The sequence below is a fragment of the Symphalangus syndactylus genome, chromosome 16 (genome assembly GCF_028878055.3).
Source record: "Symphalangus syndactylus isolate Jambi chromosome 16, NHGRI_mSymSyn1-v2.1_pri, whole genome shotgun sequence".
NCBI classification, from domain to species: Eukaryota; Metazoa; Chordata; class Mammalia; order Primates; family Hylobatidae; genus Symphalangus; species Symphalangus syndactylus.
The window spans coordinates 86176225-86192272 of record NC_072438.2 but is presented as its reverse complement, the minus strand read 5'-3'; the positions used below and the strand labels follow the sequence as shown (position 1 = coordinate 86192272).

Genomic DNA, 16048 nt, shown 5'->3' with positions numbered 1-16048 from the left:
TGAACAAACCACAAAGAGCCCACAGACCCTCTCGACCAGACTGACCAGAAATGCACTCCGGAGCTGTTTAGGGAGCTGGAGCTTCTCCTGAAAAGGGGCCCCAGGTAACTTTGCACACCCCCTAGAGGAGATTACCACCTAGAGAGAGTGGGTAGACCACACGTTAAGGACCTGCCCTATATATTATGTCTGGCAATCAGGATTTTCTCTAGGGGTAAACCACAGATGGTTTGAGGTGTTTCCACCCAGTGTGACCTATCTTGTATTGCTTAAGGAAATGTATAACTTATGTATCATTTATTATTGTTAACAACTACTTTTGAGGACTTAACAATGAGCCATTCACTAAAGTGAATATTTAATGTGGCTTACCATATTTAATCTATAAAACAAACCTATAAAGTAGGTATTATTATCCCCATTTTGTTGATGACAAAATGAAATTCAGAGAGATTAAGTAGCTTACCCCACATCACATAGCCAGTACCTGGTTAAGGCTGAGATTTGCAGCCAGGAGTAAAAACAGCATTGCATCATTCTAAAACCCATGCTCACAGTCACCCAGCAGGATGGTTAAAATGGTTAAAATCATTCAGTGTTTACACTTTAAAATGCAAACTTCAATTAACTGGAAAGTTATTCCATGTAGAAGAGCTATTCATCAAGTGACTACGCATCATTCTGTTAGGGAGAGAGTTCATTGGCTTGCAATTTTTATTTATTTATTTATTTATTTTTATTTATTTATTTTTAACACGAAGTCTCTCTCTGTTGCCCAGGCTGGAGTGCAGTGGTATGATCTTGGCTCACTGCAACCTCTGCCTCCCAGGTTCAAGCAATTCTCCTGCCTCAGCCTCCCAAGTATCTGGGACTACAGGCATGTGCCACCACGCCCAGCTAATTTTTTTGTATTTTTAGTAGAGACAAGGTTTCACCATGTTGGTCAGGCTGGTTTTGAACTCCTGACCTCAAATGATCCACCTGCCTTGGCCCCCCAAAATGCTGGGATTACAGGCATGAGCCACCGCACCCAGCCTGGCCTGCATTTTTTTAAGAAAAGAGAGCAGCAGATGGCAAGTACTACCAGAGATATCCTTTCCACTAACAACTGATAAAATTTTATAGCTATAAATATTAAGTAAGCATTTTCTTTTTTTGAGATGGAGTCTCACTCTGTTGCCCAGGCTGGAGTGCAGTGGCACAATCTTGGCTCACTGCAAGCTCCGCCTCCCGGGTTCACACCATTCTCCTGCCTCAGCCTCCCAAGTAGCTGGGACTACAGGCGCCCGCCACCACGCCTGGCTAATTTTTTTTGTATTTTTAGTAGAGACGGTTTCACCATGTTAGCCAGGATGGTCTCGATCTCCTGACATCGTGATCCACCTGCCTCGGCCTCCCAAAGTGCTGGGATTACAGGTGTGAGCCACCACACCCGGCCTAAGTAAGCATTTTTTTTTCTTTCAGTTAGTTGTAAATTAAAGCCCAATTTCTTTGACATTCTTCCCAAGGGAAAGTGGGCTCTATGTCCCCTCCCCTCTAATCAGGGCTCTTGGGCTGCCTGACCAGTTGAATATGGTGGGAATGATGCTTTCCCAGCTTCTGGGCCCAGGCCTTAAGAAACGCAATAATAAACGTGGGTCAATCCAAAGGATAGGATATTTTTGCAGGCATTTAAAAATGCTTCCAAAATGTCTAGATGCCACTGAGAAATGCTGCTGAGAGAAAAAGGCAGCAGACAAAATTGTACATATGAGATACTTATTATAACTTTGCCAAGAAAATATATCCAGGAAGAACTAGAAGACAGTGTAACAGTATTTTTTCGAGGCATTAAGATTACAGTTGATCTGTTCACCATTATATTTTTTTCCCAATACTATTTTTATCTTCCCAAATGAACACCTATAACATCCTTTAGTGGGAAAATTGTTTAAAGAGACGTTGTTTTTAAAATATATGAATAGTGGTGTACCAGACTTGCCCTCAGGCAAGACTTCATGCCTACATAGTTTCTGCAGGACCCAGATTAGCCCACTGTGGAGAAGCAGCAAGACACTCTAATGGATTTAGACACAGATTTGCCATAGAGAGAGAAGAGGCTGGGAATAAAGGGAAGCCCACACAATTAGGCTTTTGTCTTGTCAGTCACCAACGACAGACCCTCCCCATGGCCACACATAGCAGCTGCAGCCCTCCTTGGGCATGGTAAACCAGAGAAACCTTCATAGCATTTTACATAGCAAAGAATTAGTCACTCTGTGTTTATAAAACAGAAATCAGCTTTCACAGGGGTATGATTACAGGAAACTCACTGGGGCACTGCAAGGGTTTAGGAAGCACACCGCTTATTAACTGGTGATTCAGATAGCTCATGCAAAACAAACTCAACAAACTCTCTTGCATCAAAAAGATTGCATTGTTCTACATGTTCTTAATCAATTTTAAATATTAGCCCAGCTGGGACAAAATAGGATTTCAAAAGTAGTAAACATTTTCCATATCTAAGAGACATTTTCCATGACTATGGTAGAAGAGTGGAAGAAAAATAAATAATTCCATAAGCCAGGCGCAGTGGCGCACACCTGTAATCCCAGCACTTCGGGAGCCCAAGGTGGGTGGATCATGAGGTCAGCAGTTCAAGGCCAGCCTGGCCAAGACGGTGAAACCGCATCTCTACTAAAAATACCAAAAAATTAGCCGGGCGTGGTGGCGGGCGCCTGTAGTCCCAGCTACTCAGGAGGCTGAGGCAGAGAACTGCGTGAATCTGGGAGGCGGAGGTTGCAGTGAGTCAAGATCGCTGCACTCCAGCCTGGGTGAGAGAGCAAGACTCCACCTCAAAAAAAAAAAAAAAAAAGAAAGAAAGAAAAGAAAACTAAATAATTCCTTCCACAAACTTTTATTGAATGTCTATTATACCTTAGGGATATATAAATGAAGGAGCCACAGCACAGTTAGAATTAAATGCTCACTCTTATCTTGGCCCGCAGTCGGTGGTGTATTGGGACTGACCTCTGCAGGCTCATGAAAGCCAATATTTTGATTCTCTTTCCAGCTTCACTCTTTTTTTTATTTTAATTTTTATTTTAAGTTCCAGGGTACATGTGCAGGATGTGCAGGTTTGTTACACAGGTAAAGGTGTGCCATGATGGTCTGCTGCACCTATCACCCCATCACCTAGGTATTAAGCCCAGCATGCATTCATTATTTTTCCTGATGCTCTCCCTCCCCCCAACCCATCCCCCAACAGGCCCCAGTGTGTGTTGTTCCCCTCCATGTGTCCACGTGTTCTCACTGTTCAGCTCCCACTTATAAGTGAGAACATGCAGCGTTTGGTTTTCTGTTCCTGCATTAGTCTGCTGAGGATAACGGCTTCCAACTCCATCCATGTCCCTGCAAAGGACACAATCTCATTCCTTTTTATGGCTGCATAGTATTCCATGGTGTATATGTACCACATTTTCTTTATCCAGTCTATCGTTGATGGGCATTTGGGTTGATTCCATGTCTTTGCTATTGTGAGTAGTTCCAGCTCCACTTTTAGTGACTTCACGTGGTGATGTGAAATCAACCACAGTGGGAGTGTATTTACACTACAGGAATCAGCAAATGCTAAAGATCAGGGCTTCCCTACCACAGAGAGCAGATTCCATGACATTCACCATCACACTGCTGCCTACATGGCCCAGTGACGACTCCTATGTACCTCTCCCACTTCGGCCACTCTCTCCTTTCTCCTTGGGTGTCAACCCTACTGACCTTTCTGCACCCACATTGCCCTTCTAAATGCTAAACACACCCGGGGTGTTGCCAGTACATAACAGCTATATATGTGTCTAACTGCACAGGCTCCTCAGGAGTCAGCCACTTGCCTTCAAATCGCAACTCCCTCACTTCACGGCTGTGTGAACTTTGTTTACTTCAGCTCTCTGTACCTGTTTCAAAACCAAAGGCCACATGCGACCTTTTCAAACATACAAAAGCTGAAATATGCTGGCTCATAGGAATCCCAGCTGCACCCTGGTCAGGCTCCTGTGCCAGGCTTTTCTCCTCCTCACCTGATTTTTTAAAGAAACGGTAGTATCAACAATAGGCTTTGTCAACAATGTAAAATTAAGCCTAAAATCTGGCTAATCTGAATTATTAAAACATCTGGATTGCAGAATATATTTAAGTCAATTTCTTTTAAACTTCCAAGAATAAAATTCAGTGCAATTACTAAGGACGTTTTGGCTTTAAAAGTGCTTTGGTGGTCTTAAATACAATAACCTTCGTGTATCCAGAACACAAATGTATGGCAGCCCTACCGCTCCAGAGTCCAGCAATCACAAAAGGCCTGTGAGGACCCAAAACTGGTATTACTAAACTCCAGTTGTATGGACTCAGTGGCCTTTGCAGACAAACTTTTCAGTCCTTACTGTATGACAAGTCCAGTAGGATGTTTCACGGGGCCTGGATTAGCAGGTGACATTCTGCTGTTAATCCCCTCCCCCAGCCTGCACACCAGGTACTCTCCCACAAGACCATTTTAAGTTTCATTTCCTCAGGCCCTATTATCTGAAATACTCTTGCTTACTTATTTTTCACCTTGGGGTCTGTCTCCACACCTGGGCTGTGTGCTCCATGACAGCAGGGGCCTGACATCACCCTAGCTCCTGGCATCGCAGCTGGCTGACATTGGGAGTGCCATAAAGCCCTACCAAGTGAAGCAATGAACGTGTGAACACAATTATCCGGGAAGTTAGCTGGAAAGCGCTTCCACAAGAAGATGCATGAAGAGCTCCGTCTTGGTGCCTAGGGTCCCTCTCCCTTCAGGACAGCTGGAACAGGGACTGTCCCCCTTTCCATACCCCTCAGCCCAGGCTGCTTGCTGAAGGCATCAGAGGCCCTCCCAGGCCCCGGCTCCAAGGTGGGGCCAAGGAACCATTGCAGAGCCAGGCCTCTGGCCAGGGTACATGTTTCCTCCTATTTCTTGATCCTGTCTGCTGTCCTAATCACTGCCCCCATTGTTCTTTCCTTCTTCTCTGGCCCCTGAGGCTCCCTGTTTAGGCTTCTGCCTTCCTCGCCTGCTTCAGAGTGGCATTCAGGCTCACCCTCTCCCCTGTCTCTTGACCTTGGAAAAGGGCATGGAGTCTCCAGAGGCTCCTACTAATACCACGTGTTGCTGACAAAAGATAAACCACAAGGAGGAGGGTCTTTCCTGGACCTGCCCCCTCTCAGGCCGTTGGTTCACCAAGTCCATTTGGTGAATATTAAATGGTGCCTTGGGGCCATCAGAGCAGGGCACACACAGCAGTCTGCCCTGCATGCCTGGGCCCTACACCCAGATACACTTATGAAGCTGCAGAGCATTTGGCTTCCACTGATTTTTTAAAAACCAAACTGAGATTTAGCTCACTGATGGTTCCAGAGCAAGCTAGGACACCAAGTGCCAAAATGGGACTGATGTCACATGAAAAAGCCTCAGTGTAAGACTCAACTAGAACCTGCTGCAATCAAGTTCTAAGAACGCACTTTGTCAGTAGATGAACAACTTCCAGCAGTTATTTCTCTTTCAGACAAGGCACCAAAGACTTGTCCGATGGCATTTCACCTCAAAGGTAGCAAGAGTCAAATTCCTGTTCCATTGTGATCTTTTTTTTTTTTTTTTTTTGAGACAGGGTCTTACTCTGTCACCCAGGTTGGAGTACACAGCTCACTGCAATCTCCACCTCCCGGGCTCAGGTGATCCACCTCAGCACCCCTAGTGCAGCACACACCTGGCTAATTTTTTTGTATTTTTTGTACAGACAGAGTCTCCCTATATTGCCCAGGCTGGTCTCAAACCCTTGGACCCAAGGGATCCTCCTGCCTTGGCCTTCCAAAGTGCTGGGATTACAGGTGTGAGCCACGGCACCAGGCCAGTTGTAACCTTTTATTTCTAGCCTAGCTCTAAACTTCTACCTGTCTGGGATGCCCCTTCTTTCTGCACAGATAGGGGAAAAAACAAATGTAGGAAGTAAGACAAAGTATATTGTATAGAAAACCACCAATGGGTAAAACCTTAAAGTTATCAAAATTAAAACTACAGGTAGCAGGGGGAGGTGGCACAGGAATATGCTACCTCAAAGGAGGGGGAGTCTCCCATTTTCATTCCAATATATTACTAATCCTTGGTAATAATAATCATTATATATGTGTATAATATATGGTTATGTGAGTGTATAGCTATATAATATCTGTACACTCTTATCTGGTTACCCTCGTTAACCAGTAAAGCATTCGTAGAAAAAAATTCTTATATTTGTTTAGTATATATCACAAACTGTTGGTTCAAAATATTTATCAATAATTACTACTTAATTGTGAAAATATTGCATTTCATTAAAGCAACCCTAATCACATTTCTGCCAAATCTCCCCCCTCTTTCAACCTCTAAAATGAGTAGGTCCCATAAATATGTGCTGCACATATCAAATAGCTTACCAATCCATTTCATTCTACAAGTATGTATTAAAAATGCCTATTCTGTGCAAAATTCTACATAGAGAGCTGGTGGGAGTGCCTAGGTGCCAAGAGGAAAATAAAAGTCCTGCTTCCAGAAATGTTAAAATGTCATGAATGGGATACATACAAGTAAATCAACCCATCATCTCGAAACTGAACCTGACATTTACACTTTTCTGGAAATGTTTTCTTAACCAGCTAGTTAACCCATATCCCACTCTAAGCATTTCTGTAAATGTCATCTTCAAGTACTTGATTTACTGTGTCATTTTATATAGAAAGTTGTTTCATTGTTCAATTAAATGTCAACATAATGTTGATGTACTAGGAAGGAATTTGTAAGAAAATGGAAACTAGAAAACTAGAGAAAAGCAGCTTTTACAGACTCTACTACAACTGATTATAATTACCACACACACAAACATGCCCCATATACCCATGGCTGAAAGGGGATGCTTGTCTTTAATACAATGACAAAAATATATTTTGGTGCCCTTGTTCCTAGAGAGTTACCAGTTTCCACTTTCTTTGGCAAGAAAATTGTCCAACTCCTTTTCTTGTTTAATAATTTTCTGTCTACTTCATATCCAAATTTCAATGGCCCAATTAGAGTTCCAATGAAGGCATCTAACTGACTCATACAAAAGTTGTTCACAGCAATGGGGCTAAAATGCAGACTTTCACTCTAGGCACAATTATGCTCATATGAGCAGGAATTAATTGTCTGCTTTCTTTCCCTCCTCTTGATCTCCCCCTTCTTAGAGTTAGATATTAATATAAATAGTGATACAATTAATGTACTCCCTGTAAAGGGAGCCCAAGTAATCACATTTTCAACAATAAGAACTGTGGTTTTAAAAAGTTTTACAGTATCAAAATGGTATATTGTTCCAATGTTTAACCTTTAGAAATGCTTAACAAATCTTTAAAATGCAAAAGGTTTTTTAAAATGTTCAATAGCTTATATTTCCAACAACTATCATCTCATGTTAAAAATCCAACATTAAAACATTCATGTAGATTCTACATGATGTGCTTGGAAACACTTTTTTAAAAAATTTCAGGCCACCACTTTCTGATTCAAGAAAAGCACTTATTGGCATAAGTTTTTAAGACGACCTTAAGTTATTTGCCTCTCTTGAGTGAGCTCGTGCCAAAGAAAATTATGTTTCCTGGAATTAAAGGACTGCATTCTTAATATTTTTACATTTTAAACTCCTTTTTAAATCAGTCATAATATTTTTAAAAAGATAACTAGCCAATGAAACAGACTGAAGAATAAGTAAGTACGTATATATCACAATTACCTTTTGCCTGGTCCAAAGTCTTCACCTTCAGGCATTTCTGCCCTTTAAAAATAATAACAGTGGCGAAGGCTGCAGCACCTGCTAACCGCAGCTAATGTGGCCAAACAATAGTTTCTTTTCTACTCTAATGCTGAATATCAGGAGGAAAAAAACCCAGCAGAGACGTTCTTTCCTTTCTGGAAAAAAAGTGTTCCTCCCTTACTCAGAAAGTTGGTGTTTACAAACTTCCAAAGCGCCTGCCTGCCTTGAATGAAGCTAGGAGCTGGGTTATTATCACTGCCCCCTTCTAAAAATAAATAGGTCACCTCTTACTCCCAGTACCATGACAGGCGGCTGGAAGTGAGCCTTGCCCAGCTGCCCCGCATTCTCTCTCCAGTCCTGTGAGAAGGTGTCCCTGCTCAGCCAGTAACCTTCATTGGATGACTTCACCTAGGCCCGCCTGCCCTTTCTCTTCCCCCAGCTTTTTTTTTTTTTTTTTCTGGCATGACTAGGCACCCACCTAAGGGTGGAGTGGCCACAGGAGGTTGAAACTTCACCCTGGGCTATCAAATCTCCTCCTTCGAGTCACAGGAGGGAGTTGGAGAGCAGACAGCAAAACAGGCTGTACCTGTGCGGGTTGGGGAGTTTGTTTGGAGAACGCCTAGCCACTCAGCAAAAAGATCCCTTACTCAAAAAAGTTTAAAACAAAAGCCATTACGCAACGGGGTTTTGAGGGATATTGTTTTGCAAGAAAATCTTTTTGGGTCATCTAGATTTCTCAATTCACCGGAAGCATGCACACGAATGTTGAGTTCATGTGTTCATCTGGGCAAAATGCTTTCTCCCCAGGACTTCCCTGTCCTTAGGGGCAGCCTGACACTGGCACAGGAAGGATTGTGGGTCTGGATGTTTTCATAGCTTGGCTTGTCACTAAAGAGAGCTATCCCTCATTTGCTTTTTTAAAAGAGTACGATAAAAATCCCTTCAAATCTTGCTCTCAAAAAGGCCAGAAGAAATATTACTGAGATTTCTTTAGGAATATATCCTGAAAGCTTTGGACAAAAAGTTGAAGCCATTTTTTTTCTTGACTAGGAATATTAGGGATGGCAGAAAGCAAGATCTGATTATTAAGAAGCAATATTCTTTTCGAAATGTGCTGCCAGGTGCTGTGGCTCACGCCTGTAATCCTAGCACTGTGGGAAGCTGAGGTAGGAGGATCATTTGAGCCCAGGAGTTCAAGACCAGCCTGGGCAACACAGTGAGACCCCATCTCTACCAAAAATAAAATTAGCCAGGCCTGATGGGATGCTCCTTTGGTCCCAGAAACTTGGGAGGCTGGAGTGAGAGAATTGCTTGAGCCCCAGAGGTGGAGGCTGCAGTGAGCCAAGATCGTGCCACTGCACTCCAGCCTGGGTGACAGAGCAAGACCCTGTTTCTTTAAAACTCTAATAATAAAATAAATTTTAAAAATAAAAAACTAAAAACCTGTGTATTCTGTTGTTATAGCTAATCCTAGCATGTTATCTATATTTAATATATATTTTACCATTTGTATGTTTCAAAGTGACTTTCTACTACATTAAAGAAATGTCAAAACAAATAACATCTGCTTTCTTTTGGATAGTGTTAGTTATTTTGTGATGTATGCATCTCACAATTAACAATTCCTTAAAGAATTTCATATTTTACGCAAGACCAAACATTTTAGACACTTCAAAGTCTAAGATGAACTAGGTGTGGTTACTCAGACACACAACTGAAATACCAGGCACTTGAAAGAAAACAGTCATAGGCTGAGCTCTGAAGGTCGGGGTGTGCGGGAGCCTCTCGGAGGCAGAGCAATGTGCTACACTATTAGAAATTCCAGGTTTTTAAATAACTGAAAAGTTGAAATGCTGAAAATATTATCAATGATAATATTTTGGCACTTGCACAAAACCTTATCGGCTGGGGGCGGTGGCTCACACCTGTAATCCTAGCACTTCGGGAGGCCGAGGCAGGCAGATCACCTGAGGTTAGGAGTTCGAGACCAGCCTGGCCAATATAGTGAAACCCTGTCTCTACTAAAAATACAAAAATTAGCCGGGCGTGGTGGCGCGTGCCTGTAATCCCAGCTACTCGGGAGGCTGAGGCAGAAGAATCACTTGAGCCTGGGAGGCGGAGGTTGCTGCAAGCCTAGATCACACCACTGCACTCCAGTCTAGGCGACAGAGTGAGACCCTGTCTCGAAAAAACAACAACAAAAAAAAAAACAAAAAAAACACCTAATCAACACAGAAGTTTAATTCTCTTATCTAACTTTCAGCTCTGATCATTCTATCCCATGAATTTTACCTTTTCTTTCTCCTAAGCTTCTAGCTTACTATTTCTTGAATACCTGAACATAACTGTTGTTGATCTTAGTTGCTGGTTACCACAGAACTGAATATATCCCTGAGACCTGCCTCTCAATTGTAGAGGATGATGAACTGATTTAGTGCTATAACAGATGAATTAGCTATTACCAACAGGAAAAATTTACCATTACAGACAGTCCCCAACTTAGGATGGCTCAACTTCACAACTGTTTGACTTTACAGGGGTGCAAAAGCAATACACTTTCAGCAAAAACTGCGCGTCAGATTTTAAATTTTGATCTTTTTCTGGGCTAGCGACATGTGGTGGGGTACTCTCTTGTGAAGCTGGGCAGCAGCCAGGAGCCTCAGCTCCCAGTCAGCCCCACGATCACGAGGGTGGGCAGCCGGTACTCTGCAGTGAACTGTGATGCCAGTTGATTCTACACAACCATAGGCTGACGTAAGTGTTATGAGCATGTTTAAGGTTGGCTAGATTATGCTTTGATGTTCAGTAGACTAGGTGGATTAAACGTATTTTCAACCTACAATATTTTCAACTTAGGATGGGTTTCTCAGGCTATAATCCCACGGTAGGTCAAGGAGCACCAGTACTTTGTTTTAGCGCCCCAACATGCATGTTAAAATTGCTTGTTCCAACCACGGAGTCCCCTTTAGGTATATTTGTGGTAATTCGTAAAATTCACAGGAACAAGGAGGGTGTATTAGTCCAGCCCCGTATTATTATAAAGAAATACGTGAGACTGGGTAATTTATAAAGAAAAGAGGTTTAATTGGCTCATGGATCTGCAGGCTGTACAGGAAGCATGGCTGGCATCTGCTGAGCTTCTGGGGAGGCCTCAGGAAACTTAGAATCATGGTGGAGGGGGAAGGGAGAGCAGGCACATCACATAGCTAGAGCTGGAGCAAGAGAGAGTATGAAGAGGGGATGGTGCTAAACCATTCATGAGAACTCCACCCCCATGATCCCCCATCACCTCCCAGCAGGCCCCACTTCCAACACTGGAGATCACAATTCAGTATGAGATTTAGTGGGGACATAGATCCAAACCCTATCAGAGAGAAAACAGACAACAGATCCTGAGTGTAGCTACACAATCGACAAGTGTCCCCCCACTGAAGGCCTAAAATGGCTTCTTCACCCTGATGGCACCTTTCACCCTGCTGGTGACTAAGGTGCTAAGGGTTTCCTCACTGACCTGAAACCTACTAGACATCTAGAACTTAAGGATTCACAGAATTCAGATGTGCGAGAGACCCTGGGTGCCACTGAAGTGATCACCAAGATTTTTAGATGCTGAAACTGTGGCACAGCAAAGCCAGGTGACTTGCAGGTGACAGAGCCAAGAGTCACCTCCAGGTCACTATGCCTTGGCTGGGTGTCCTTCCACTCCAGCAGAGCCTACACATGCTGCAGAAGCCCAAGGGTCCAGATACCTCCACATTTTATGTTTTCCAGTACACACTCTCTTTCCAAATGCATCCCCATTTAATATTAGTAATATACTTAAAATGAGAATTTTTATTCTCCTTTGCAATTTCATCATATAGTATGCCCTAGAAAATCATTGCCACTTCAAAGCCAAACGTTCACCTTTCTTGACACCTTTTTCCCCTTCACATAACCATCAGTCTGAGTTTTGCTTTGTTTCTATCTCCTCTACAGCTGCTTTGATTAAAGATCTGGAACTTTCTATCTGAGACACTAGGAGAGACCTTCCCTCTCTCGGATGTTATAGGAAAATATTAGCAATGAATAGCCAAACACAGATGCCAGTGTGAAGACAGATTGTCTCTTCACATCCCTTCCTAACTTTAGTACTCATGGCCTTCCAGAATAAAAACTACATTTCTCAGGCTTGTTGGAGCCAAATGAGGCCTTTTGTGATTGTTCTGATTGAGGAGATGTCAGCAGAAACATCAGGCTGCTCCAGGTGCCAGAAATGGGATTCAAAGTAGACATGTAGTGATTCCCAGAAACACCGAGAGACCAAGTGAAGGTAACTGCCAGGGCCCACTGTGCCCACTGATCTCTCGCAGCAACTGGGGTCGTGGTTGAGTTCTCTCTTGGATTCTGAGCTCTGTGAATTTGTGTTTTGGGCTCTCCGAGTATTTTTGAGCACTTTGTTTGATGCAGATTGGTTCAGAAGTCATGACAGAAACAGGGCTGGGTCTGTAGGAAGGCCTCAGGTGTCTGACCGGGTCAAATTAGAAACTGGACTGGGTTCAGTAGGTAGGTAAGATTACTATAAGACAGGGAATCATGGGCTCATCTGGATCTGAGGATTCTAGAACTCAACCATCTAGAACTCCAGCCAATTTCATGTAAAAGAACTTTGGATCCAGAACCTGTGCTTTTCTAAAGAAATATTGTGACCCTTAGCAAAGGGAACATAGAGTTACAGCGGCCACAGTGGGGAAACTCCTTACAAAAGGCACACAGACACATGTCTTTAGAGCCACAACAGCTACAGGGACCAAGGGGACCTCCTTGCACACGTTTTAAACCAAAATCAAGGAGTCCCAAACTAAATAACTCCATGCCCCAATATCTGCCTTTATTGTAAATGGCCAGGCCATTGGACAAGACATTGTCCATTTTTACACCAGCCATCCGATGGACCGGCTCTTTTTGGTTTGGACTGTTTCTTCACTAGAGGAAGCCCCAAAGGCTCACTCTTAAGACAATCATCAACCAGCCTCAGGCAGAAGAAAGAATACCTCCGTGGTGGGCATTTCAAGTCAAGTCTACAAGGTCCTCATATCCTAACCTATCTGCCACTTGGGCTATTTTCAGAAAAACATTTGCGAGAATGAGTCCTGTTTTCTCTGTTCGGTGCTCCTTCTCCCACGGGAGCCTCTCAGTTGACTGAAACCCCTGTTCTCAAACCCCTGACTCTGTGCTCTGCCACCTCTGTCCCCTTCTTCCTTGTCATGATCTTGTGCTGACTGGCAACTCCATTCTGACTGCACTTTTTTAAATAATTCATATTGTGTTTAATATCTATGACAGACTAAACATATAATTTAAATTAACTTTAAAACACAATTTTAAATATGATTAAAATCAATCTTTTTAAGATATGGCTGAATTAAATTTGGTCATAACACAAAAACTATTTATATACTGCTATTAAGGAATTCGTCACTCTCATTCTGAGTTAAAACTTAATTTAAAAGCTGGGTGTGGGGAGAGTAGATCGTGGGTGCTTTTGCTTGACTTATGGGGCGGAGATTAATAACGTAGAGCTCAATGTTCTCTAGGAGCCATCTCCCTCCCACACTCTTATTTTTAACCTAGAAGGAATCAAGTGTTGAATCTTCTGCAAATATGGGAGAGCCCAAAGGTCCTGTCTTCTACTTGTGGGATCTGTAACCAGAAACTTGGCCCACAGAAGGCCTGCTGGTTCTCAGCACCACCTCATACCACCTGCATGAAGTTAGTACAGATACTTTCATTTTGGAATTTGTATTTTTGCCTTGTTTCACTTTTATCTTCAATATATTCAGTGTTTTTTTTAATTCATTAGATATTTGTTTCTTTTTTTTTTTTTTGAGACAGAGTCTCGCTCTGTCGCCCAGGCTGGAATGCAGTGGTGCGATCTCAGCTCACTGCAAGCTCTGCCTCCCGGGTTCACGCCATTCTCCTGCCTCAGCCTCCCGAATAGCTGGGACTACAGGTGCCTGCCACCATGCCTGGCTAATTTTTTGTATTTTTAGTAGAGACAGGGTTTCACCGTGTTAGCCAGGATGGTCTCGATCTCCTGACCTCGTGATCCACCCACCTCGGCCTCCCAAAGTGCTGGGATTACAGGCGTGAGCCACCACGCCCGGCCTTCTATCTTATTTTGAAGTGTTTTAGCTTCATTTTTTTATTTCAATAGTTTTTAGGGAACAAGTGGTATTTGGTTACATGGATAAGTTCTTTAGTGGTGATTTCTGAGATTTTGGGGTACCCATCACCCAAGCAGTTTATAATGTACCCAGTGTGTAGTCTTTTATCCCTCACCTCCCTCCCACCATTCCCCCCAAGTCCCCAAAGTCCACTGTATCATTCCTATGCCTCTGCATCCTCATAGCTTAGCTCCCACTTATAGGTAAGAACATATGATGTTTGGTTTTCCATTCCTGAGTTACTTCACGTAGAATAATGGTCTCCAACTCCACCTAGGTTGCTGCGAATGCCATTATTTCATTCCTTTTTATGGCTGAGTAGTATTCCATGGCATGGGTATATATATAAAATATATATACACATATAAGTATATATATAATATATTATATATATACATATTATATATATGTGTGTATATATATATAATATATATATACATATTATATATGTGTGTGTGTATATATATAATATATATATGTATATAATTTTCTTTATCCACTCATTGATTGATGGGCATTTGGGTTGGTTCCACATTTTTGCAATTGTGACTTGTGCTGCTATAAACATGCATATACAAGTGTCTTTTTCATATAATGGCTTCTTTTCCTCTGGGTAGACACCCAGTGGTGGAATTGCTGGATCAAATGGTCGATCTACTTTTAGTTCTTTAAGGAATGTCCACACTGTTTTCCATAGTGGTTGTACTAGTTTACATTCCCACCAGCAGTGTAAAAGGGTTCCTGGAACCTGGAAGCCCCACAAGTATCTCCAAGAAACAAGTGCAAAGAATCCAACACCTTTCTGAAACTTGCTCCTCCTTTATCCTTGTCTATTTCTTCTTTTAAAGAAACATAATAAATACCTCATGTCATTCTCATAATCTCCTTATTCCAATGTGTTTTCTTCATATAACTTGGCAATATCTCAATTTATCTATTTTTGGCCTGAGAATTTTTTTAGTTTTAATCCTCATACGTTTCACATTATAGAACTGTATACATAAAAACACTAACACAACTGGGGGAGACAAAGGTTTGCAGATCAAGATAAATGATTTCTAGCAATATCTCACTTGTCAGGAGGTCACAAATATGACAACTGCGGTTAAGGATCAGGTAGTAAGTTAGAAGAAGGTAGTTGAGCCACTAAAATAATGTCACCAAGTCAACGCAGCAAAGTACATTCATTTTATTCCTAGAACAGCTTCTCAAAACTCGTTCAAATCCTCTTCACTATTACTCAACATATAGTCCGCAGTCACATCATTTCCAGCCCCAGAGCAAATTAGAAAGCTCCCAGAGGCAGGCACAGTAATGCGAGAGGGAAATGACAGATAACAGTAAGGGAAAAGAAAAACTCTAAAAACCATGGCAGACTCAAAGAGCAAACACATTTGAGGCTGTTCAGTGTAGGGGCTTTAACAAATCTAAGTCACACCTGAAAGAATGAAAAACATATATGATGACCCTGAAAAGATTTAACTATCTTAGTAGATTGTGTTTGCCAAAGGAGAGAGACATATACTAAATTAAGAAATAGTTCCATGTAAACGGGTGAAATAAAGAAAAAAAAAGTGCAACTTAAAGGAATAACCTTCAGTTGTCTATATCATGCACCCCAAATGTCTGGTAAATGGGATAGTCATACATTTATACTACTTATAAAATATATAAAGTAATTCATATAAAAAGAATACAACATCTTTTTCATCCATATATGATTGAAACTATAAAAGACGCCTTCGAGGTAGAGATAGCTCAAGTCAGCTCTCTCTGCGTAAGAACTTTATATTTTGTCCTAAGTGATCAGCTGTATTGATCAGTCAGCCCAAGTGACTGAAAAATCTTCTTAAATGACAGAAGACACAGAGACCAAAAACACCTCCCCTAAATCAGTCTTTCTAAAAATGTTGTCTGTAGAACAGCACAACCGAATCTCCTGGAGAACTTGCTTCAAAATGCAGATCCTGAGTCTCAGTTGAAATTCCAAGAATCAGAATCGCTAGAGGAAGGGCCTGAGGACCCGGATCT

At 42.1% G+C, this 16048-nt stretch overlaps 1 protein-coding gene across 3 annotated transcripts in view; it reads right to left on the bottom strand.

Annotated features, from left to right (window-relative positions):
* The window catches only part of RETREG1 (reticulophagy regulator 1), a 144108-nt gene that overhangs the window by 27885 nt on the left and 100175 nt on the right, over nucleotides 1-16048 (bottom strand). The window contains exon 1 of one of the 3 annotated variants that reach the window (XM_055246105.2): nucleotides 7791-12156. The exons of the other annotated variants lie outside the window; for them this stretch is intronic. Within the exon in view, the coding sequence (XP_055102080.1) occupies nucleotides 7791-7825 (35 nt within the window). The 5' untranslated portion in view covers nucleotides 7826-12156. Of the gene's footprint in view, nucleotides 1-7790; nucleotides 12157-16048 lie in introns of those variants that run through there. 3 annotated transcript variants of the gene reach the window in all.